The sequence below is a fragment of the Daphnia magna genome, linkage group LG4, assembly GCF_020631705.1.
Source record: "Daphnia magna isolate NIES linkage group LG4, ASM2063170v1.1, whole genome shotgun sequence".
Taxonomy (NCBI): domain Eukaryota; kingdom Metazoa; phylum Arthropoda; class Branchiopoda; order Diplostraca; family Daphniidae; genus Daphnia; species Daphnia magna.
This window is the reverse complement of record NC_059185.1, coordinates 7,935,343-7,960,681: the sequence shown is the minus strand read 5'-3', so window position 1 is coordinate 7,960,681 and position 25,339 is coordinate 7,935,343. Positions and strand designations below refer to the sequence as shown.

At 40.8% G+C, this 25,339-nt stretch overlaps 3 protein-coding genes and 1 long non-coding RNA gene across 4 annotated transcripts; 2 read left to right on the top strand and 2 right to left on the bottom strand.

Moving 5' to 3' along the window:
* Nucleotides 1–1,013: 1,013 nt before the first annotated feature.
* Nucleotides 1,014–1,815, top strand: LOC123471288. Its single transcript, XR_006645689.1, has 3 exons — nt 1,014–1,285; nt 1,356–1,598; nt 1,677–1,815. It is a non-coding gene; the product is annotated as an uncharacterized LOC123471288 (long non-coding RNA).
* A 1,436-nt stretch (nt 1,816–3,251) lies between these two features.
* LOC123471287 (inactive dipeptidyl peptidase 10-like) lies at nt 3,252–3,910 on the top strand. Its single transcript, XM_045172453.1, has 3 exons — nt 3,252–3,470; nt 3,535–3,737; nt 3,800–3,910. The coding sequence occupies exons 1-3, from the start codon at nt 3,272–3,274 to the stop codon at nt 3,893–3,895; spliced, it is 498 nt and encodes a 165-aa protein (XP_045028388.1). The 5' UTR covers nt 3,252–3,271; the 3' UTR covers nt 3,896–3,910.
* A 16,383-nt stretch (nt 3,911–20,293) lies between these two features.
* Nucleotides 20,294–21,969, bottom strand: LOC123471364. Its single transcript, XM_045172600.1, has 3 exons — nt 21,886–21,969; nt 20,965–21,822; nt 20,294–20,911 (listed from the first exon to the last, which is right to left on the bottom strand). The coding sequence occupies exons 1-3, from the start codon at nt 21,967–21,969 to the stop codon at nt 20,294–20,296; spliced, it is 1,560 nt and encodes a 519-aa protein (XP_045028535.1).
* A 1,002-nt stretch (nt 21,970–22,971) lies between these two features.
* Nucleotides 22,972–23,485, bottom strand: LOC116935534. Its single transcript, XM_045171982.1, has 2 exons — nt 23,387–23,485; nt 22,972–23,346 (listed from the first exon to the last, which is right to left on the bottom strand). Exons 1-2 carry the CDS (start codon nt 23,483–23,485, stop codon nt 22,972–22,974), a joined length of 474 nt encoding a protein of 157 aa, XP_045027917.1.
* Between the last annotated feature and the right edge of the window lie 1,854 nt (nt 23,486–25,339).

The window sequence follows — 25,339 nt, the reverse complement described above, 5'->3', positions numbered from 1 at the left end:
TCTGGCATACTCCCAGTACCACCCTCTACTTTGTACTTACAAGCGCGCGCTGAACAAAGGTTCAGCGGGTGGTACTGGGAGTATGCCAGAGGGGGACACCGCGCCGATTCGCTTAAAATTACACGTGTGTCGACAAAAAATTAATTCAGGGAATTCATTTCATAAGTTAGAACCAGGGGATTTCTAGCATCTACAGAAGAATGAAATCCGTATCAATGCCAACAAACGGCATGCAAATGGTTCAAGCCGTTTGTGTACAATTAAATAAATAAAAACACCCTTTCTCCATAAGCTAACATGTAAGAAACACCATGTTCAAAGATAGCTGGGTTTTACTTTGACGGAAAAACCAGCAATCAGAAAATTTTTTCAATCTCACCGCTAAATAGAAAATTTTCTTAGCTATTAAGCGATATAAATGTATAAGAAATAGCTTATATGTTAGACTAGAATAAGCGGGTCGGAGTCATGCGCATTTAACACGGGCGCTTATGGTAAAACGCAAAAGCGTTCAAAGTGAATGATGATTACTGTATATAACCCCCAGATGATGTTCCACCGCTACCCGAACCCGAATGCAGCATTTTACGTAATCATTTGCGTCAAGCATTAGCAAGCATGAGCGGTGAAACCATTCGACCTGGCGGAAATATGGCCAATCAACAGCAACAGCATCATCGTGGAAGTCATGATTTCTCTGCGTCATCGGAAATGGGCCAAGGCCACTTTAGTCCGTTTATTTATGGCAACGATGTCGATTCGGTGGATATTGCCACTAGAGTGGCAATGGTACGTTTCTTCAACTCTCAGAATCTGCTGGCCAATTTCGCTAAACACACTCGAAGTGGACTGACACACAGCGAACAATACGAACCGCTGCAGTTCGTCGTTTGGGACGAGGCCAGTTCAATGGACAGCGCTCTCCGCTCTCTAGGCAAACACGATCAAATTCAAACCGGTATTTTTAGGAACTCTAATCAGAGAGATAATTATATCTCTCATCAATTGTGCTGTGTGGAAGGGAATGCTGAAAATGTTGATAGCTGTCACCGCAGGTCTGGAGCAGACGTACATCAATCACGGCTCTGGAGGTATGGCATCCTCCTTCCAGTTGCTGGAAATCGCTCACACCCATTATTGGACGAAAGACGTGAGTGATGGCAAGTTTTCGGATTTCGCTTCAACCAGCCTTCTGATGACTGTAAAATCCTACGTATTGACGCCTACTGACGGGCCCAAAACCATCCATTTCCTATTCATGACGCCTACTGCGCAAGCGTCATTGGTAAAAAGGATTTTACCTGGTGGAAGATCGCAGTGTTGCAAATGATAGTGAATTTTTGAAATGTTTTTAGCGTGGCAGTCCAATGGGCAGTCGAGAAAACCTACCGTCACCTCATAGTCCATGGACTAGTGTTTTGGCTACAGAGTCAGATAGAAGTTACAGCAATTCACCGGAAGCAGCTGGAACACCAGTTCCATCTCGAATGTCACGAAGTGACGCGTCCAGCCCAGAGCCAGGCAATCCAGACATACTGCGTAAACTGTTGGAGCGCAAACGAAACCTTATGTTGCTCTCTTTACAAGGGGAATCTCAAGTAAAAACAAACAAAAAAATCGTTTCCCTCTTTCCGTGCAGCATTTAATAGTGCACGTGTTTAATGAAAACGTTTCAGACTAGCCTTGCAAGCGGCGACGGGCAAGGATCGTGCAGTGCTTCTGAGGCTGGGAGTATCATTACCAATCCGGCCTTTTACCGTCAGAAACTCTCCCATCAATCCTTTAGAAGCACCATGTTGGTTGGAGAGCCAGATCAACAACAGATGAAAACACAAATTGAAAACATTTTAAAAATTCTTTTATTTATTAGGCAATTGATTTATTAGGTTGTTCGCGGTTTCGTCCGGCAGAATGCAGCTGGCTGGTCATCGAAATCTTCCATTACGACAGGCTACCGCTAGCATGCTGGCAATATGGTAACAACAGCCGGCACTCCAAGTCCCGAATCCGTGCGAATGTATATTTTCGAGGGCCTTCTTGGCAAGGATAGATCCAGTTTGCAAGGAAAGCAAGAAGATGCTTTCCTTGATGCAGTGTCCCAGGAAAGGGATTTAGTCGGGATGGGTCAAGGACCTGGTGAAATGATGGAAAGGTATTACAAATCATCTTTCATTTGCACACCAAGCATTTCATAACTGTTCATTAGGTATAAATCTCTGAGCGAAACGGAACGGAAGAGATTGGAACACGAAGAAGATCGATTGCTTTCAACGTTGCTTTATAACTGGATGCTTATAAACATCTAAAGACAGCCCTCCGTGTTCCATTTGTTAGCCAGGCCTAACAAGGATTTTGGTTTAGAATTAAGCTAGCTAGGGTTTGGGAGCAGGGACTCTTTCTTTTTGTTAGCCAGGGTTCTGACGAACCTTGGTTTATTAAAGAATGGGTCCTAGGCTACCAAGTCTTGGATAGCTTTAATTCGCTAGCCAATATCTTGTAAGGCATTGGTTTATAATGGAACGTGAACCTGGAATGTTTGCTCTATGTTCGGTAAGTAAGTTTTTTTTCTAATTCTTTTTAATTATAGATCTTATTTTTAAACATTATTTAATATTACTTTTTTATTTATTTATAGCATTTAGAATCAGCCCTCCGTGTTCCATTTGTTAGCCAGGCCTAACAAGGATTTTGGTTTAGAATTAAGCTAGCTAGGGTTTGGGAGCAGGGACTCTTTCTTTTTGTTAGCCAGGGTTCTGACGAACCTTGGTTTATTAAAGAATGGGTCCTAGGCTACCAAGTCTTGGATAGCTTTAATTCGCTAGCCAATATCTTGTAAGGCATTGGTTTATAATGGAACGCTCTCTCTGTGGGGTTTGGACCAATTTCTACATTTTCGAGTTATAATCCATTCCGTCATCCAATTTACAGGTATTGTTATAGTTTCATTAGTATTAGTCAAATTACCTAACACTAATTTATTGCCTTTCAAAGGGATTCAACGATAGTCAGTCTCGCTGATACTTTTACTAGTATTCTAGCTGGAGTTACGATTTTTGCAATTCTCGGTAATTTATCTTACGAAACAAATCAGCCTATTGAGAATGTCGTCGAAGGAGGCACGGGATTGGCGTTCATTTCCTACCCAGAGGCTATTTCGAAATTTGATTCTGTCCCCCCGGTGTGCATATTTATCTGGGTTTAACTTCCCTATTGATGCGATTGTTGTATTGCTTGCTCCAACCTTTAGTTATTTGCCGTGCTGTTTTTCCTGATGCTCATAACACTGGCTATCGGTAGTGCCTCTGGACTTGCTGGATGTATTATTACAATCCTTAGTGATGATATCCCTCAGATTCCTCGATGGATTATCACAGCAGTCGTTTGCGCGGCCAGTTTCCTCTTCCACCAGGAAGAGCCCATTTTCAGATGTGGAATCGTCATTTCGCCTACCACTGACTGGTTGAGATACGGTAGAAAACAAGCCATCGTGTTCCCAACGTTAGAATTGCCTTTCATGTGGTTTATTTTGCTCAGAGGCCAGTATAGCTGAAAGGTACTTGGGAGATGCAGTTGATCAGCAATATTATGTTCTGTCAAAGACCGACAAACACATTCAAATGATAAAAAATGATACGATATTGTTGATGGATTCATTCCCATACAACCCGGTTCAACATTTTCAATCAGTGAAGTTCAATTCCCAGTTGACAAATGCGGGCATCCGGTTTGACTACAAAGTAAATTAAGTTTCTAGATGCAGAGTCTGGTGTTCATAATCTCATCTTTATTGGAATTTCAGACATATCCTCAGGCTGGTATTAAGAAGATGATCGAGTACCATTCTTATCTTTCCTTGGAACATTTCATTACACAATGTCTGAAAAATGGTAATTAACATGCTGTTTCTTGAAATAAATCCGGGGTAAGAAAAGTTGCCTGAAAGCAGAGGCATAGATGACTTAATAGGTTGTGTAGTTTATAAACATCGACAATTTTGAATTTTTAGGTGCTGACCATCGAAAGCTAAAACCCGCTGCACAATGCCAGCCGGTTGACTATCCAAAGCCTGATGGGAAAATAACTTTTGATCTGTTGACTTTAGTTGCGTTAACGGGAACGAACCACTAACCACCGCTTATTAATTTCGCCCGGAATGCCTGTTGGTCTGTTCACTGGAGTTAGTGTTTCAGGCCTACCAGGTACAGGTAGGTGGTACTCGCATGGTCTAAGATTAGATGGTCAACCTAGTGTGCGTTTTATCGTCAACCTGTAGTTGAGCTGCTCAACGTTTTGGTTGACCATAAAACGGTTTTTACGTTGGTTGAGTAGAACTTTTTGGTTGAACTACGCAGTTAACCATAAAACGAAAATTGATCTCTACATGTGGAAAGCTCCTCCTACTTTCCCATCCCTTTCAGAAATGCTTAATTGTAAATTTGATACAAATAAAAAAAAATAACGGTGTATGTAAATTTTTCAAAAATATTGATAATAGTAATACGTAGTTTATTTAATTTTGCTAAAATTTTTAAATATATTGATTAGTGTGGAGTAGCAGACGTAAAACGTCAACATAAAAAATTTGTAACAACAAAATGCAGATGACACAATTTCTTCAATGTCTATTCAATAGTTATTTACTTATCTCTAATCTCCAATTTCTGGAATGGTATTAAATGTTAATGTAGGAATTATTACAAAGTTTAACATATTTTTATTTTATATTTTTTTATTTTATATATTTTTATTTATTTTATTTAATATTTTACCTCTTGGCCTTAAAACACCTTCACACTTTGTATTCATTGTGATAGAAAAAAAAAATTACAAGCGTGTACCACGACCCCCGTGCCACGTCCTTATCTAAAGAAAGCCGTCTGCTGTGATGGCTTGAACAAAAAAAAGGTTGCCAGAATAAAGAAAATAAGAACTATTATAAAGTAGAAGGGTCAACCAACTTGAATTTAGTTCAACCACAGTCTGGACTGTGGTTGAACTTTTGTGGTTGAGCTCGCAAAATTTGGTCGATCACAACCTTGGTTGAACTTTTAGTTAACCATAAAACGGAAATCGAGCTCAACTGTGACGAATTGGTTAACGAAAAAAGGGTGCGTTTTATCGTCAACCTGTACAACATGGTCGCAGACTACTCGTCGATCCTTAGCGACGAATCGCACCGTCACTTTTTCTACTGAGGAAAGTCGATTCTTATCGACTAGTCTATAAGGGTGCGTTTCCGCGTCAACCTTTTGTTGAACTGTTGAGGTCGACTGCTGTTTTGTTGTCAACTGCCGCTAGGGGGTTCTACCAAGAGACAGTTCAACCTCTGTTTTCGCGTCAAGCAAAATTCCAAGTTGAACTAGAAAAGTTGAATTTGCTCAACCGTGGTCTGGACCACGGTTGATCTTTAGTTCAACTTCATGTCATACATCTCCCCGCCCCTTTTTGTGCACATGAAAGTCATTATATAAATAAATGAGGCAACGGTGTTCCATTATTATACATTTCTTTTTATTTTTCGTTCAGGCATTACATTCTGATTTGAATGCGTTTAATTTACCAGAGATAAATCTTAATGAAAATGAAAATTGAAAGTAGTATTTTGCCTGATAATAGTGCTTTAAAGGAGTGTTGGAATGGTGGGAAAAGGACATCACAATTGAACATTGATATGGATGCAACAGAACTATTATTGAGTAATCTACATTGTTTTACATATCTATTATTTATAGTATTTCATTTACTTTTAATATTTTAGATCTCTTAAAGGAGAAGTGGAGTCTCCTTATTGAAGACAGAACAAATAAAAAGCAAATTTGGAATGATATTGCTACTGGTCTTTCTAAACAAGGATTTCTTGTACGTGGTGAAGATAAAGGTGCAACATGCAGAACCAAATGGGAAAATCTCAGGAAATATTATCGAACTTATATTTCAAAATTCAATCAGTCTGGTAGTATAACATTATGACATTTAGATAACCAACTTGTCTTGGATATCTTTCTAATACAATGGAATTAAGAACACCCATGCATTCTTCATCTTCATCTGAATATTCGTCATCAGTACTTGAATCAAATAAATGTTCAACGGCGTATTGGGTAGTTAATAAGTATAGGATTATTTTATCGGTAGCAATTTCACCTATAAATAACGAAATAATGTGTCCAACACTCTTTGCAAAATTATAAACAATTTTGAAAAATTAACTTACAAGTTACAACAGTTATATGAAGACAGATTTCACTGATTTATTGTAGCTTTTTCACAGTTCGAAAAGACTTTTGTAATTTATGTCTACTTTGTTTACTTTATGAAAAACAACAAAATTAATTAAAAAAAGCTTCTCCAAAACAAGGAGGGACAATGGGCGGGAACAGAAAACAACGCCATCTAGAATTTCCATTTTGGCGTGAAGTTCAACTTCAACTATTTTAGTTGAACTAAAGATCAACATCTATTTGGTCGTGAACTAATCAGTTGAGGTTGAACAGAAAAGTTCAACAAAAGGTGGACGCGGAAACGCACCCTAAGAGTCGACTTGTCCATTAGAGTGTGCCTTTTTGATAGCTAGTTTGTAATGATTATTGTAGGCCTATTAAATCGTTTGAATCTAGGGTTTAAATATAAAAACGTTTGCATAATAAATTTATTTTAAATTCTTGTGTGTATTGTTGATGAACGCTTGATTTTAAAGTTAAATTTTAAAAAGGTGATACTCTCACTTGATGCTGGACTAGTGATGCGTAGAATAAATTTACAAAAGTGTTACAGGAATATACATAACTGAAGTTTTATTTAATTAGAAACGTAAACAGTATTTGTAAATATATATTTTGATCTAATTTAATCTAGATTACGCGAAAAATTGCTCGCTAACCAATGGACAATGTGGTAATCGACTCCTATAGACTAGTCGATGCTTTCGGCTTCGAATCGATTTATTATTAATTTAAATTTTAATAACTCCAAATTCTGTTTATGAGAACTAAATCAATGAATATAACGTAAATTTTATTTCCTTGTATAAATGGTTGATTGATAAATTAATTAAAAAGATTAATTAAAAGATAACCTAGCCCTAAGTTTCATATACCTTTGTAAAAACCGCGTAAAAAATGGCCGCCGTCATGCTCGTCGAGGATTGGTCAATAGACATTTACAAATTAAACATAAAAAACACTTTATAAAATCTTTTTTTCGCATCAAAGCATTCTTCGTGAAACAAGGATCACGAAAATATAAATATTTACTATGTTTATTAGTGTTAAATGCGCAAACGAAGAGCCAAAAGTCTCGGTGTGTAAGGTTGTCTCCCCTCGAATCGAAAATCGGGGAGTTTGCCCTGGTTGCCCCGATAATAACCCGACCCAAATTCATTTGAATTCAGGTGCCATTTTTGCAAACTGCATCGGGGCAAGCGGGTTAACCTTGATTTTTGCCCCAACCCGCCCCGGGGCGCGAAATGGCACCCTGATTCAGCCCCGATTGCCTTTTTCCGGGGCGGGGCGGTTAACCCGATTATGGCTAATTGGAGCCGATCCCTAGTTGGGTCGTCTGCTTCGGTTCTGGTTCTACTATGCTCTAGGACCATGGTAGAACTCGGCCATATAGACTGGCGGTTGAAGTTGAACCTCAACCAAGGGGGGAAATATCAGTTGTCACCAAAACATTGGTTCAGTTCAACCAGGTTGACACAAAAATGCGGTTGATCGCAACTCAACCTCATTCCTGATCAACCAGGTAGACGCCAAAACGCGCCTTAGAAGAATTCAGAAAATTTTTTTCATTAACCCAACGAAGATAGTGCTGCTTAGTGAAACACACTGGAACAAAACATTCAATGTTAAGTTTAACGCCTACCACACCCTGAAGAAAGACCGCAAAAACAGGATAGGCGGAGGTGTAGCAGTATTAGTGCACAAATCCCTACAATTCATACCCACTCTATTAAGAAACACGGACATCATAGAAGCAATAGGTGTAAAAACCAAATGCACAAACAAGAAATCAATTACTTTTACCTCAGTTTACATTCCTAAAGCATATTGTGAAGTGGAAGAAATAGAAAGTCTAATCAGTGAACCAAATGCGTACGTAACAGGAGGGGACTTTAACGGACACCACAGCATGTGGGAAACAAACACACGGGAAAACAAAGCGGGCAGATCAATCCATGAAGCCCCACTCAACATTCATTCAGCTTGCCGCTTGCCTAATAACACCAGAGGACATGGGACTAGAGTTGACCCTGCAACGGGCAGAGAGACAATCCTAGACCTAACAATCACCTCACCCAGAATAGCCAACTCATCAACAATTGCACTAGGTCTACACCTGGGCAGCGATAACCTACTCATAATCATCACTATAAATGCCGCACCCAACAGGGAGACAGGACAGAAATGGGAGGAGTGGAATGGAAACATAGACGCTTCCTTAAAAAACAAAAATTTGAAGCAAATAATGGATCCAGAACAAGCGGTGGAAATATTTTCTGAAATCTTAGAAGGAACCAACGAAAAAAATTTCAAGAAATCGGGGACACACAAACCAATTTACACGGAGCCCGATAGGCCATGGTGGAACGAAAATTGCCAGGTTTTGGTAGAATTGGCAAGAAAGGCATTCAACACATGGAAAAAAGCCTTATTATCAATGGAAATACGGGATGCGTGGAAAAAGGTCAAAGCGAAAAAGAAAAAAGGCATAATTACGGCAAAAAAAGAAGCCTGGAAGGCATTTATCACGGCGGGTCCGCGGGATCAACCAAAGATGTGGTCATTTGTCAAGTGCATGGTGGAGAAAGGATGTAACCTATCACCTGACTCAACGGAGATCAGGATCAGCGAAAAACTTACCGATGACCCCAGAGAAAAAGCGGAATTATTCCTGTAGATCTTCAGCAAGATTCACACTACAGGGAGACAACACAGCAATTCGAAGATTTGATAAAAAAAAAATAGCGTTAGATATCCAAAAACGCTCTCAATGACAGGATCACACCGGAGGAACTGGAAAGGGTACTTCCAAAATCCAAAAGTAAGGCAGCTGGACCCGATCTAATCCACAATGATATAATCCGGAACTTCTCAACAGAAAATAAAACCCACTTACTGCACCTGTTTAATGTCCTACTAACCAACAAGCACGTGCCGATCCTATGGAATAAATCGATAGTGATCGCACTTTGGAAACCAGGGAAAGCGAAGGAAAACCCGGCATCGTACAGACCGGTATCCCTTACGTTCTGCCTGAGCAAAACGATAGAGAGAATCATCGCTAACAGACTCCACTGGTTCCTGGAAACAAAAGGGAAAATAAATAAAATACAGGCCGGATTCAGAAGAGGTTGCAGTGGAAACAGATATCTTAACGAGCTTCAATGAAAAGAAATCCACAGTTGCCGAATTTTTAGACATCGAGAAGGCATATGACTCAATATGGACACGAGGACTCCTATTTAAAATGGCCATATTTGTCATTACAGGCAATATCCTTTCTTGGATTAAAAACTTCGTAACGGGAAGAAAAATGTGTGTAAGGATAGACGGGTCACAATCCAGACTGAAACCCATTAGCAACGGGGTATCTCGTTCATAAGCCCCATCCTGTTTAACATTATGATGACGAACATCCCTAAACAAAAATAATAAAAAAGGCTAGTATTCGCAGACGATGCGATGATATACGCACAAGTAGACATACCCGCAGACGCGGAAGTAATACTATAACCCGCTCTCGACAAGATATACCACTGGGTTAAGGATTGGAACCTTAAATTCGCACCCGCAAAATCAACCACGGTGGTATACACAAGGGCCTACAAACCAGGAGCAGACCCCCTACTATTCCTAAGCGGACACAGAATAGCATCAAGAAGCTCCTTCAAATTCGGAGGGAGGTTGTTTAACCAAAAATTACTATGATAAGATAACATAGCGCAAGTACACCAATCCTTTTTTAAACCGGGAAACCTATTCAAAAGCATAACAAAAGCCAGAATAGGAATCTCCATGAAACACTCATGATACTTTACAAAAGCCTAGTCCGAAGTAAAATAGACTACGGACTGATAGCATACGGAAACTCTAGCAAGTCCAACATCAAGAAACTGGATGTAATAAGCAGATCTATTCTAAGGATAATACTTGGATCTAAGTGCTCTACCCCAACGGAAATCCTATACGCCGAAACGGGAACGGAGCCGATTGCCTCTAGAAGAAGCTGGCTAACAACCAAGTATATCATTAATCTCAGCAATAAGCCGCACAATCCAACGTAACACACGGCCAAGCAAGTATATGAAAACTCATATACAAGACAAGAAGCTCACCGCCTCAAGAATGCCTCAAGATACAGCTTGACGTTATGAAATCCATAGACATACAGTATCCCTCACAAAAATCCGAACACCGATTTAATTTTTTAAAGCCACCTATTGGCGGGGTAAAGGGTTTTTTGTTTGTTTTTCTTTAAGAGGGAGGGCAGACGGGGTGATGGACACATAGGGCAGGGTTGGGTCAGTCTAGACATTTAAAAAAAGTGCCTTAAGGTTATGCGCTTTAAGGCAAGTTACAGGTCGGAACATTTTTGCAACCCCCAGGGTGGTGTGTTTTTTTTAAACGACAGTTGGAAATGTTGGACTTAGGCTGTGTAATTTTCCTAACCCTAATAAATTATATAGCTGCCTGTGCACAAATATGTCTATACCGATGGCATATGTGTAGAGCCTATGATTGCGGCGCCGTTGATCAGTATTCGATTCCCGTTAAGGATTGCAAAATAATTAGTATCTTTAAAATATTCTTCATTTGAATTTGCTGGGATTATTAATTACTTTAGAACGAAGGGGATTATTATTTTTAAAATTATTTAATAAACAAAAAAGCACATATTGCTTGATGAAAATTTATTTTATATACATGAAAGAGAATTTCTCGTAACGTAACCACAATAATTCATCACCTCACCTGGAATCGAACACCGATCTCCAGTATCACATTCAGAAATGCTACACCTACGCCATTGACAACGACTATCAAATTCACTGGCAGCTGGAACATAAGCTATATTGTTTCGGTAATCAACATTGCCAAGCCCAAGCCCTAAATTTCCAACTGTCGTTTATTAAAACGACGTAGTTGATCTCCAGCCTTTTGTTTTTTAACAATCGCCTGATCTTTTGGCGAAAAGATTCGCTATTTGGGTTTTCTAGTTGGTCTAGATGATTAACGCCGTTTGTTGAAGGAATTTTGCCAGTGCGTTGCGAGTTTAGAATTGGGTGCGTGTGTCTTTATTGGCGTTGAGACCCAGGATGATCTCGTAGCTGATCTCCAGCCTTTTGTTTTCTAACAGTCGCCTGATCTTTTGGCGAAAAGGTTCGCTATTTGGGCACGTTTATAAAATGTGTTTTGGGTTCTCTATGGCTTCGCATCCGAAGCGGCAGCTTAAGTCGGCTTCTTTTTAGATTCTATGGTTGAAGGAGTTTAATACATAACCGTTTAACCACATAACAATTTAATGCAATAACTTATCCTAAATCTGTCTTACTAGGACATGCAGTACTGTACCGCCAAAGGACGTTATAAGGACGCGCTTAAGCCACGGTCCTTTTCCAAAATAAATCACGTTCCTCAGAAGACGTCTTATTTTGATCGATTTCTTTAAAAGCCACGTTGCCACAATTAACAGTGTAGCATTGGGTTTCAACTTTGTTAGAATTACGTACACCACATCAAATAATAATATAGAATTTGTTTTTTCAATAAGTAGTGATTGGTTAAGAAGAAGAAGCTCAGTCTTTGATGCGGGAGTCCATTGATGAAAACTCATTACAATTATGTTTCTCTTCTGGTATTTTGGTCAAAGACCGCAAAGTGTCGATTTATTAAATGCTAAATTTTATTCAAAAATTCATTTCTTAATTATGGAAGTCAAATAATTTCACTCTATAATTGGTCAGTCTAAAAGTGTCTGTAACATCAATGATTATTGCGTATGTGGCTAGTTTTTAGTGGGGGTTTCCAAGGGGGAATTAACTTGTATGAGAGGGTGCGTTTAAATTATATTAAATTATGGCTAAATAAATTAAAAGATTTTTAAAAATGAAAGATATGAATAGATTAAAATAAAATGAAAAATAGCTATTCTACCGGGAAAGGGGTTTCTACATGGAGTAGGGGGATCTCCTCGTCTTCGGGGTTTGGTGCACCATAATGGAAGTGGGAACAAACGATTTCCAGTGATCCCTGGATTGCTGCTAATCGGGCCTTGCATCGGAATGCACCCCAGGACCGAACATCGATACCAAGAATCGAGTGAATATTGAAACCCCGTTCCTGGGGTTCCATGATCCAAGGGACCCGATAACCAGGGGAAGAATCCTACCAAGCGAAGAATATTTTTCAATCTTTCGCGGGTAAGCATTCTCCATGCTCCCTGGTTGGTCATTAGGGCGTTTCATTCCCGACGAATTTTTTTTGTTTACAACGGCGTTTGGGGATCGGGGTTCTTTTATATGTGAAAACTCCGTTTATTTTTTATTTCGAGGGAGAAAAATTTTTTAGGGGTTGCGCTGCGTGAAAAAGCATGAAAAACAATACTTTTTATTGGTTTTTAGCCCGTCGCACGTCAACCGTATGCATGAAAATTACGGCGTTTGGGGAGATAATAGCAGATGATATAAGCTAGGCTTCCCCAAAATATCGCCCATTTAAAATAAAATTTAGGGGTCGCACATTAAAAAAATATATGCAAATTTTCAGAAAAATCGGGAAAATATTAATAAAGTGCTTATTATAGCCGAACCATGAGTTCTACTGCATTGATTTTTTTATTGCACGTACATATATATATCAGTAACATTCACCCAAAAAATTGAAAAAATAAAATTAAAATTAGGGGTCCCGCGGTCAGATTTTATTAATCATGATACCTAAAAATGGAAAAAAGGACACAACGCAAACAAAAATTTAATCACATTATCAAACAAAATCATAAATTTAAAAGAGAGTTCTGGGTAAAAGAAGGAAATTTTTTTCTATGTTCTTCAACACTTTGAAGTAAAAATTGGAATTGCTCTTCGTCTTGGGTTATGTGTGAAAAATCTTCAACTAATTTTAAAGCGCGTTCTGCGCCGTCATTAACAACTTGCAAGTTAACACAGAAATTTCTTGCAAAACGGTAATCAAACATTAGCTCCCAATATTTCGGTGGAAGTTGAAGCCAGTCCTGACTATTAGTGAGACCAAGCAAAGCAAAAATAAGCCAAGATCTTGGTCCTATTAAAGATGATAAAAAAGGAAGATTGTAATCGTCAATAGTTGGAAATTTTGGCTTTCCACCATTAAAAACGTCCGGTCGTGGGGTTGAAAACAGTTTTTTCGCCATAACAGATCGTGTAAATGATCCCAATTCTTCATTGAATAACGACAAAACTACCAGTTCTTCACTTAAATACCAAAGGTGTCGTTTGATTGATGTTATGACTGGAATGGCGAGATCGGGATCTTCATCACTGTACGAAATAATTGATGATAAAAATTTCAAGTCGTCCAGGGGAGAAAAACAGCTATGCGTGATCGTAGAAAGTACTTGGCATAAAAAAGTGCAATAAACTGAGCCATTTTATGAACCTGTCTCCTTTCTTCAACACTGAAACTAATCCGCTCTGTCATTAGCTCCATTTTCATTAAATAAATTGATTTACTCATGAAACGAGCGTGATGTATTGTTCCGACTTCTTGACAGAGGAAAAATTTTCGAGCAGGAAGTTCCCCACCACCAAGGTAGATGAAGACTAGTTCAATCAATTCGCGATAATCCTCCCGGGGAAAAATATTTTTTAAGATACATTCTTTGGCCCACTTGAGAACAGTCTCAGCTTGAAAACAGAGTTCAGTCGACATTTCCGGCCATTTGAAGAGGTTCAAATTACTTGTATCTCGATCCAAACTTCCCCATTCCGCTTGAAATTTTTTAAATAGCACGTCTTCTGGGCCAACTGTTTTTTCATTTCTTATTGCTTGCCAAGCATGATTGATGTGTAATTCGGTGAAGTGATGACGGCAAGCGCACCAAAGAACGGCCCGTTTCAGTTCCTTTTCCATCAAAGAACAGCATTCATTTCTGATCCCCGAATTGCTGGCTGTTGTGTCGAAACAAAGCCCAATAACTTTTTTCTTTTAAAGACCAATCTTCAAGCATATCGAGAGTTGAAATCATTTGAGATCGGCCAACAGAATCGCTGATTGGTGGAATTCCGATTATCTTAGTTCTAATAGTTATTGAAAAAATAAATAAATTGCAAATATAATATAAATTTAAGGAATTCTTTACCCTGAATTACTTCCGCTAATAATAACAGCAATTCTTTCTTGTTTTTTAATTAGAAGAAATTTGGAAGATTTTCGTATCCCAGTGAACGATAAGATGTTTAGGATTTTCTTTCAACCATTCCAACTTAATAGTTTTCGCTAATTCTGCCCGAACTGATGATCTTTTTCTCCAAATGGATGACTTTGACAAAGAGAAATCACTAATATTTCCTCCCCCAGAGTTGACGATTTGCGATGTAAGCAATAGTTGATTTGAAATGGAAATACCGCATCGATCAGCGACTTGAACGGAACAATAAACGTTACGTGCAATAAAAAAATCAATGCAGTAGAACTTATGGTTCGGCTATAATAAGAACTTTATTAATATTTTTCCGATTTTTCTGAAAATTTGCATATATTTTTTTAACGCGCGACCCCTAAATTTTATTTTAAATGGCCGATATTTTAAGGAAGGCTAGCTTATATCATCTGCTATTATCTCCCCAAACGCTGTAATTTTCATGCATACGGTTGACGTGCGACGGGCTAAAAACCAATAAAAAGTATTGAATGCAACCCCTAAAAAATTTTTCCCCCTCGAAATAAAAAATAAACGAGGTTTTCACATATAAAAGAACCCCCATCAACAAACGCCGTTGTAAACAAAAAAAATTCGTCGGGAATGAAACGCCCTATTGGTCATAGCAGACCACGACGTCAACCATCACCCGGGAACCAGATAATATAAATTATACATCTGGTCTTAAACGTTGTCCTGGGTTGATTTTGTTGACAGTGACGTTGTGGCCTTGCTTGACTAGCAGCGTTTCCAGGAGATCTTGGACGGTGCCATGGTGTGAGGTGGGAGGCGGCAATCTTGTCGAGGTTAGGGATAAGGTCAGTTGGTGGTCGGAACCGCAATTTTCCGCCGATCGGTGTACCAAGATATGATTCTTGGTCGTCTGGACCCAAGCACCGAATTAATTGACACCAACTCGGCACTGGGCGTCAGACGGCTTGCCTTTGTCGAAGACCAGGCAAGCACACTTTCCGGCATTAAATTGCAGCCCCAAGGTGTTTGCGGTGAGGGAAAAAACTTTTAAAATATTTTGGAGCTCGGAGGGAGAATTTGTAACCACGGCAATGTCGTCAGCAAAGGCAGTGGTTTCCACGAGAAAGCCAAATAATAAAAATCCGGGGTTAATATTGGATATTCCGGTCCTGACGAGGGGTTCGGAAGCCAGGTTAAAAATAGGGGAACTAAGAGCGTCACCCTGGCGAACACCTGCTATCCGGAAAATTCGGATGGATTCTTTGACCAGAAGGTCCTTGTTAACCGAAAATCCCGACTCAACTGCTGCGTTCCCATGACCAAGAGTGCGTATTAATTTGAAAACGTTACGCAGTTGTGGAACTTGAGTTGAAATGAATTGATGTAACACATCTGAATAAAATTTGTCCAATTCGTTTAGTCTCGTCCCATTCCACGAACTTTTAGCTTGTGGAACTTGGTTTAGATCCGAATTTTTAAAAAGTGTAGAACACAAGGATTCTAATTTAGCCCCCCAATGGTTGTCAATTAGATGCAGAATGAGTTTTTTCATGCGTTTAGTGGAAGACTTTAGGTCGCTCCTGATGAAAATTGGACAAAAGCATGATCCATAACAAAGCAGTGGGTAATTCAGAGGACTTCGATCTAACAGTTTTTCAGGCATCGCGCAAAGAAACATTTGACCCCCACTGCGAAACCGCAATATTTCCCGTTCTGAAACAGGAGTACGGCGATGTTTTGGCGGATTATTTAACTTCAATTTCAGCATTTGTTCCCATTCCAAGTTTTGTCTTTGAAAGGGGCAACAGATCTGTTTCAAGTGTCAAGTCAATGGACGCAAGTTTTCTCGCAGAAATTGTTTCTAGCTTTGTCGGAACTACAATTCTTTTCAAAAGATTGGACATTATAAACAAAATCTCGTCGTATAAAAGAGGAAACACTGGATTTTGAGTTTGAAAACTTTGTAGAAAAGGTTCGACATCTTGGGCGACGGAGATCAAAAAAGAAATTTTCGCCTTGAGAAACGGGTCTTTGAATGATTTATCTAGCGTTTGCCAGCTTGAAAGGGCCTTCGTTCTTAAGCTTTTCACATTTTCGACATAAAGTTTCAGATTGTCAAATATTTCAAGAAAACGTTTTTCGACGGAAACATTCTCTACCCATCTTGTTCTGCAAAACTTCTGGGGATAAATTGAACTATTTGTTGCAACTTCATAATCCGCCCTTCTGGCGGGACTATCATTTAGTAAATAGAAAGCAGAACTTAAAGTTGCACAGATTGTCCAGCCACTTTTCAAGTAGTCCGTTAACAAAGCACCATGTGCAATGTGAAGGGGGCAGCCTCCGTATTCCAAAAATCGAGGAGAGTTTATATCAGAGTACACCAATTCCTGCTTCAAAAGATCGATTATTTTCCAGTTCACATGGGGTCCGTCCGTTGACACCTGAATAATTTTCTATAATGACAGGTCTTTCATAGCTTTTTTAAAGTGAAACAGTAAGTTTTCAGCAGTGGCACTTCCGACGAAGCTTGAGTTATAGTAATGGGTGACAGTTTCGCAATTGTTCTTCGTCGTAGAATTTGATCACTATGTCCATCTGCCCTTTCTTCGCATCTTTGTTGAAATTTTCGTCGAAACTCACTTCGTAAAATTGGCACTTTAATAACTTAGAATAAATCAGCTTCCTGAAATATGGAGCAAGTCCATATGAGATTAAATAAGACATTTTGGTTGCTCCTACTTGCAGTTTAGAAGCAATGGTGCTATCGGGAAACATAATTTTAAAAAGAGAAGCGATACTTCCGGCACTACGCAGGGAATGGTGGTTGATCAGAGATGTTATAGACCAAATAATCTCAGCCTCCGTGACCTTGTCCGAGATATATATTAGATGTACTTGTAGATGTTTGGCTGTTTCCAAGATTCGATTGAACATCGTCACTGAAAGCGTTTGTTTCGAGAGATGGAAGTTCAGCAACCATTTCGCTTTGCCGGAGATCTCGCACATTTGAATTTTGAACTACATCATAAAAAATACCGAGGGTGGACATTTTGAAAACGACGCTATTCTAATAATGTAAAATTACCTGCTGGCTGAGGAACATCCTTACGAATAAATGCAGTAACAGTTTGTTGGCTTTTTAGCTCCTGAAATTTTTTTAAATGTTTAGCGCCATTTGCATGACTCTTAATTGCGCTGCGTCCCATTATATTCAATTCAATAGTGCCTTTTGAGGTTTTTTACCCAATAAACAAACTGCCACAGTGTTGTCACTAGGATGTCTGCGGAGGCAAGAAGCCCACTCTGGATTTTCTTCGTCGGTTATCCACTCGTCTTTAAAGTACGTTTTGCCCTTCAGTTTTCGAGACATTGTGAAATTCACATTCACTTAGAATTCACAATCAGAAATGCTCAAATATACACTTATCTTAAAGATCTCGACTCGCACTTATCTAATAATCTCTCACGGCAGACGAGGCATGATGACTAAGGCTTTGGCACTGTTTAAACTAAAGCATGGTACAGCGAAAATGTTTGTGTGCTTCAGCTAGCCAAAAAATTAAAGCGGAGAGCGTTGTTGTCGGATCACACAAATTCAAAATGTCTCTCTATTAAAAAAATTTAAGAATCCATGATATTCGATGATTAATTTATAAATTCAATGATATTTCACTGAATTCCAGAGAAAAATCTAAATCCATGACTTTTCCCGATTTTTCCTGATTTCCAGAACGCTAGGAGCACTGCTATGTTGAAACCAGAGAAATTAGTAGCACAGGTGGTGGTGTGTGTATCCGGGAAAATAGATTCAACAGTGGAGGCGGCGAGCGTGTGTTCGGGTTGAAGTTGAAGTAGGGTGTTGAAGAATGACACCGTTCCTGCTTGGTTGTTATTTTTGGTATTGGAAACCAAGCGGAGGGTAAACAGGTAACGAGGACGTGGATGATATGCCAGGGAACGTTTTGAATTAAAAATTTTTAAAATTTTTCATTATTTCTCCGAGGCAGAATCCACTTTTCTTGGGGTTTCCGGTGTAGTGGTAGGTGGGCTTGAGGAGTACATCAGGTTGTTGGGTTTGTGACAGGATAATATATTTGCTTGTAAGCCAGTTCCTTTTCTCGTCAAGCTGGCTTTGCCGGATTCGGCATAAAAGATTTCTTAGGGAGTTGATAATTTTGAACCTACTATTGTTCTGATTATTGCCCTGTTGACGATGTTAATTTTTTCTTTGTTATATTTGCTTGCGTTTCCCTAAGTTATAAGGCCTTAATCTGTTTTGCTACAGAAAAAGCTTTGGAATAGGAGGGTCAGCGTTTCAACTGATTGGTCGAACTTGGAGTTTACTATGACGGTGAACATTCTTTTGAGGTTGAAGCACTGCTTGTGGTCATGATCTATGTGCATCTTCCATAGGAGTTTTTGGGCGAACCATACACAGAGAAATTATGAAATCTGTTGCGAGGAAATATGGTGTCCGTTTATGGAGAGTAAGGGGTCCGCACCGGGTTTGTAAGATCTAGTGAAGACCACAGTGGCTGATTTATCCGGGGCAAATTGTCGATTGCTCGAGGAAACGTGAAGCGCTTCCGAAGAGCAATCTTGATTGCACACAATAAATGGAGGAGACCTCAACGGGGTTGACACAGTGTATTTAGCTCCTTAAAAGAAAACAAAAATCAGTCCCTCTAGCAGCAACGCTGAGCGTTACCCCTCTCCCTATCAGCCTATCCTCAGACCTTAAGTCTTGGACCAACCGGGAACTAGAGGGACTAGAGATCAAAAATAGAAATAAATAATCAATAAATGGTCTGCTTAGCTCCAAACTTGGGGGCCGCGTAATAAGGCAAAATCAAAATGTTAGAGGAAGCGCCGAAGAGATGAATCAACGCCCGCCATGAAAACCACCACGGTGACCACGGAAACTGTAAAACAGACAAAAAGAAAATTTTAGTGAAGGCTGGATGAGGGTGGGATTAGGAGACCGTTGAGGTCTCCTCCATTTATTGTGTGCAATCAAGATTGCTCTTCGGAAGCGCTTCGCGCTTCCTCGAGCAATCGACAATTGCACCCAACCATTACGTCAACCTCAACGGTGACTTTAAAGCACGGGGCACTCCAAGGAATTAAAGACGGCCCCAGCCATGGTGGAAGTGTCCAGAGAACGATGATAAAATCGTGCAAATGTGGACTGGCTGGACCAACTCGCCGTCACCAAAATGGAGTCTATGGGGACACCCATAGATGCGGCCTTGGAAGATGCTGCCCCCCCTCGTAGAATGAGCGGAAAAAACAAGAGAATTCACTCCAGCTAAGGAAAGGTAATCCTTGACCCAACGGCCAACCGTTGAACCTGAAACCTGCCTATGAGGTTTACGAAGACCAATGAATAATTTTGATTGATTATTTGCATTTCTTAAAAATTCGAAATGGAAGACCTATTGGCCCAAACAATCAACTGGGCAAATGAGCGTATTGTCAATGCGGCGCAAGCTGAAAGATTGAAAACCTCCAGACTTCTGCGTCTTACGTAGACGAGAAAGAGAAAAAGAAACGCCATCGTTAGAGAAAACAACCGAGTCTCTGGCAATGGAAGCAATCTCCGAAACCCGGAACAGGGTTGCCAAGGCTATGGAAGTCACTAGTTTTTTGGACAAGGTGGCGAAATTTAAATCCGAATTGGCTCCAGATCGGGACATAAAATCCAAAACGATAGTAGGGTCCCACATGCTAGAATAGCGGGGATTCGGTGGTCGAGAATGAAAACAACCTTTCATGAGCCTCGTAACTAATCGATGTTGACCGATTGGTACCCCCTCAACAGAATCAAACGTGCCAGATAACATGGAGCTATGGAGATTGATCGTGGAATAGGACTTGCCTTCACTATGGAGATCATCCAGATATTGGAGAATCAAATTTACAGAACCAGACAAGGGATTTGAATTTCTTCTATGGTTCCAATGACACCAGGACCTCCATGCTGACTGATAAGCAGCTGACGTGAAGTCTCTGTTACTTGCCAGCAATAATTGGACCACGTCCTCCGAAAGGCCTTCCCCAATGAGCCGTCCCCGGACAACTTCAAGGCGGATAGTATCAATGAATTGTTGATTGTCAGCGGATGAGGAGCATTCAGGCAAGAAACGAGGAAATCCGGCCGGAAGCGGAAGATTCGGGGAATGTCGCAAGCCAGATTCAACAGGAGGGGGAACCAAGGTTGGCTGAACCATAGTGGGTATACAAGCACCAGTTCCACTTCCTCCTTCCTCATTTTCGCCAGACACCTGGCTATGAGGGCGAATGGGGGAAAAGCTTGAATCTTCTCCAATTGAGCGAGAAGGCGTTCAGAGCAAATGCATCTGGTTGGATCATCCATGACACGAAGGTCGGCAATTGGGCATTCCATTTGTTCGCAAATAAATCGACTTCCGTCTTCCATACTGCTGACAACTTTCGGAAGGTCGACCGGCAGAGCATCCAATCGCTTGCGTCGAGCGATGTCCTGGACTGTTCGTCTGCAACGGAATTTAGAATGCTAGGTAAATGCGTAGCGGTAAGGGATAAATTGTGAGATTCGCACCAGCTCACTATTGAGGAGGAAATATCGGATAAGGCGCGTGAGCGTGTGCCTCCGCGCTTATTGATATAACTGACGGCTCTGGAGTTATCGAGGATGAGATTTATCTCAAGATTAGCGGACTGCGCAGTCAGTGATTTAAGGGCATAAAAAGCCGTCAACAATTCGAGCTCATTTAAATGACGTAATCGATCCGATCCTGCCCAGGGACCCCTTGAACAGACCCCGTCGCACACGAAACCCCAACCGTGAAGGGATGCATCCGAATAAATGACGAGATCCGGATCTTTTTTAAGAAAACACAAGCCATTGGAAGAAGAGAGATTTTTAACCCACCAACGAATATCATCGCGCGCAGAAGACGAAAGCGACACGTAGCGAGACAGATCATAATTAAAGGACTTTGAACGGTAAGTGTAAAGGCGCTGTAGATGGCGATAATGTGCCTGGGCAAAGGGTATAGTTGGAATGGCCCATGAAAAACTACCAATCAACGAAGATAAATCGTGAAGAGAGACGACACCTTTCAATAGGGACCGACGGCACATTTCCAACATAGAGAGGACCTTGTCAGGAGGCAACGTGAGAGAGAGGGCGATGGAATCAATCAACAAACCCAAAAACTCTAAAGACTGAGAAGGTAAAAGCACAGACTTTTCCCAAATGATAAGGAAACCTAAGCTAGTAAGCAAGTCGATAGCAGTCGACACATCTGCAATAACACCTTCACGGCTTTCGTTCATAAAGATAATATCGTCAAGGTAAATAACCAAACGAATTCCCTTTCTACGAAGGGCTCCGATAACTGGCTTTAGCAATTTAGTGAAAAGTCGAGGAGCAGGAGAAAGACCGAAAGCGAGGCAAGTAAACTGATAGCAAATATCCAGTTAACGGAAACACAAAAGGGGTTGATGTTCCAAGCAAACCGGTACCGACAGGTAGGCGTCTTTTAGGTCGAGTTTAACCATCCAATCCCCGGGACGGATAAGGCGCGGTACCGAATCCATACCCTCCATTTTAAAATGTTCAAAACGAATGTGTGAATTTAAGTTCTTAAGATTAATGATTGGGCGATAGCCCCCGGTTTTTTTTTGGAACTAGAAATATGCTGCTGAAGAATTTGCCGGACGACTCGGGAATAGGAAAAATAGCCCGTTTAACAATTAATTCCGAAATTTCTACGTCACAGGCACGCTCCATCTCCGAGGACATATTACAATTTGTGGGGCGATTGGATTGAGATGGAAGCGACAAAAAAACTAGTGAGACTCCCATAGAAACCATATTCAAGATAAAAGGGTCCGAAGAAATAGAGCGCCACACGTGGGCAAACTGAGACAAGCGGTCCCCTACCGGTGTATAAGGGCAACTAATAATAGCGGAAAAAACGAAATATACTGACCCAGACGCGCGTTGAGAATTGCTTCCAGTTCCGCGATGATTTCCGGATGAAGGCCCAGCAGAGGATTTCTGAGTAGTTGCCCCGCCACTGCGAGCGAATTTATTGAAGGGACGTTTAGACGATTGAGAATGGCCGGCATTGCGCCCGATTTTGTTTATTTTATTCTCCTCATCAGCTTCCTTGGCCATAGCGTTGAGAAAATGGACACCAAATAAACGTAACATTTCACGGTTTGAAAACATTGTCGGATTAGACAAGAGGTTGAGGAAATCAGGAGCCATCTGGCGGGAAATATTTTTTCGCCGGTTCATAGTGACGTCACGAAAGGCTACTCCTCACAAACGAAGGGCCGACTTGATATGTTGTAGATGAGGATCGCTCGGCGGCAATGAGTTCCAAAGCTGAATTAAGGGACGAGCAATGTCCATTATTTTGTAGTGGGTCGAATGCCATGTTTTCTCGACGAAGTCGATCACAGAACTAGAGGAACCTTTCAACCTCTTCAATGTACGACCCATAGTTTCGTCTAAAATAGGGCATTGAAGCTTGAACGAACCTTCGTACCACGGATTGAAAATTTTGCGAAGAGCCTTAGCTTCAGCAGGAGACAGCCCGTTTAACATCCACGAGCGAAGAGAACGGAATTTTTCACGGGAATGCACAGTAGCCGTATCTGAAGCAAGAGACCGACAAGGAGCCCTAATGCGATCACTACTGGGGAATCTGTATCGCCTACGAAGCGGGGACCGTGAACGTAAACGATCACTTCGTCGTGCAGTACTGGCAGGTGAACGGTAACTGCGTGTAGAAGATCTGGAACGCGACCGTCGATTACGCCGTGGAGATCTGGAACTTCGTGAAGAAACCGAGCTAGAATGCTCACGCGATCGGCTATGAGATCGATCATGCGATCGGCTTCGAGATCGAACACGCAAACGGCCTCGAGATCGACCACGCGAACAGCTATGTCGAGCTGGCGACAAAGAAACCACTGAACGAGTCACGTCACTGTTATTATCAGGTGGGAGAACCACATTCTCAACGCGAGAATCCAAAGAAGCACGAGGATTGCTTCGATATCGACGGATTTCGTTTTCACGAGAACGAGAACGAGAGGTAGAGCTAGGCATGACCGTATGTACCAAGAGCTTAAACTGGTCTGAGGATAGGCCGATAGGGAGAGGGGTAACGCTCAGCGTTGCCGCTAGAGGGACTGATTTTTGTTTTCTCTTAAGGAGCTAAATACACTGTGTCAACACCGTTGAGGTTGACGTAATGGTTGGGTGCAATTGGAATTTCCACTTTCTGCTCCAGCTGTGTATCCTGTTAAGTTCTGGTTGTAGGATTTATTCCACGCCTACTTGTCATGGACTGGTAGCGTAGATGGTGATGTCATCGGCAGAGAGGAGGGTTTTTTTTGGGGGGGGGGGTGAGAGAGGGGATATTTGTTAACATGAGGTTGAAGAGGAGTGGGCTTAGGACCACTCCTTGTGGCACAACATTTTCGATAGATTTGGGTGTAGACAGATGGTCTCCAATTCTGACGCGCATAATACGTTTGGAGGGGAAATCTTTTGGCAGAGCTAGAATGGGACCTGTGATGGCGAGCTTGGCCGTTTCGTACACGAGGCCTTGGGTCCACACTGAGTCGTAGGCCTTTGAGATATCCAGGAACACTGCTACCGTCGATTGCTTTTTACTGTAAGTCTGTTTGATGTCCGTCTCTAGTTGTATTATGGTTTCCGAAGTACTACATCCTCTTCTAAAACCTGCTTGCTCTCGGTTCAATAGTCCTTTAGACCCAAGGAATCAATGTATATGGTAAGCAAGGAGCCGTTCCATAGCTTTGCAGAGGCATGAGGTGATTGAGATAGGTCGGTAGGAAGTGGGGTTTTCCGCTAATTTGCCGGGATTTAGGAGGGGGATCACGATACCCATATAGGACATTTTTGCCATCTTATGTCCGAATCATGGCCGAATATCCTATAGATATCCATGTACTCAATGGGTAGTTCCATGGATGTCCATCGGCTAGTTACCTTGGAAGTGCAATGGATCTGCAAATATTACATTCTACGGACCTCATTCCAAAAGGCAAGAAGATTTTCAATTGTTCCATTTAAGGATAGGTCTCGAGCCAATCAGGGGCTTTTTTGCCAATCGGGATTCTCATTTCAGGCCATCGAAGCATGGCTCAGGGTGGAAAATTCGTTTCCCCGAATTCAATTGGAGTTTAATCGAGGTACTTAATCGAGGAAGCTACACCAATTGCAATCAATCGATTTATGCAAAAACATAATCGATTGATTGTTTTACCCAATCAATCCGATAGCAACCCCAATAATAGCTCGTTCTACCCACCTGTCCCGATTTTTACCCTGAAACCTTACAACGGCCATTTTCTTAAATGGCGTCGGGTTAGTCGGGTTAACCTTGATTTTTCCCCTGCACAACCCCGGTTGAAAAAGTGGCACCTCAATTCAGCCTTAAATGCCCTTTTTTGGAGCGGGGCGGTTATCCGGAATAGAACTAATCGGGGCCGATCCCTAAGTTTCATAATTGATTGTCAAAATCTATTTTGTTCCAAAAGAGGGGGACTTAACCGTGTTCGAATTTTGCCCTAGAACGTATTTTTAATAAATTTAAGTCCAGCATTTTCTACGGAAAATATTAAAAAATAAAGGGGTAGTTATCTTTTTTCCGGTATGGCTTATTTTCAAATTTATTACAAAATTATGAATAAAATATATTTAAGTCGTGAGTTTGTTTGCTCAGGCTTGCCGTTTAGCTTACGGGAACCAAGCCATTGGAAATTAACTTAATCTATAAAATAATGAAGCGAAGAAAATATATATTATTCTGCATTTAATAATATTCAAAGGAAGCATACTTATGATTATGACCATACTTATGATCATACTTTATTATGATAAGAATCGATTGTGCCTAATGTCTTTCCCAGATTAGATCACACATGTTATATT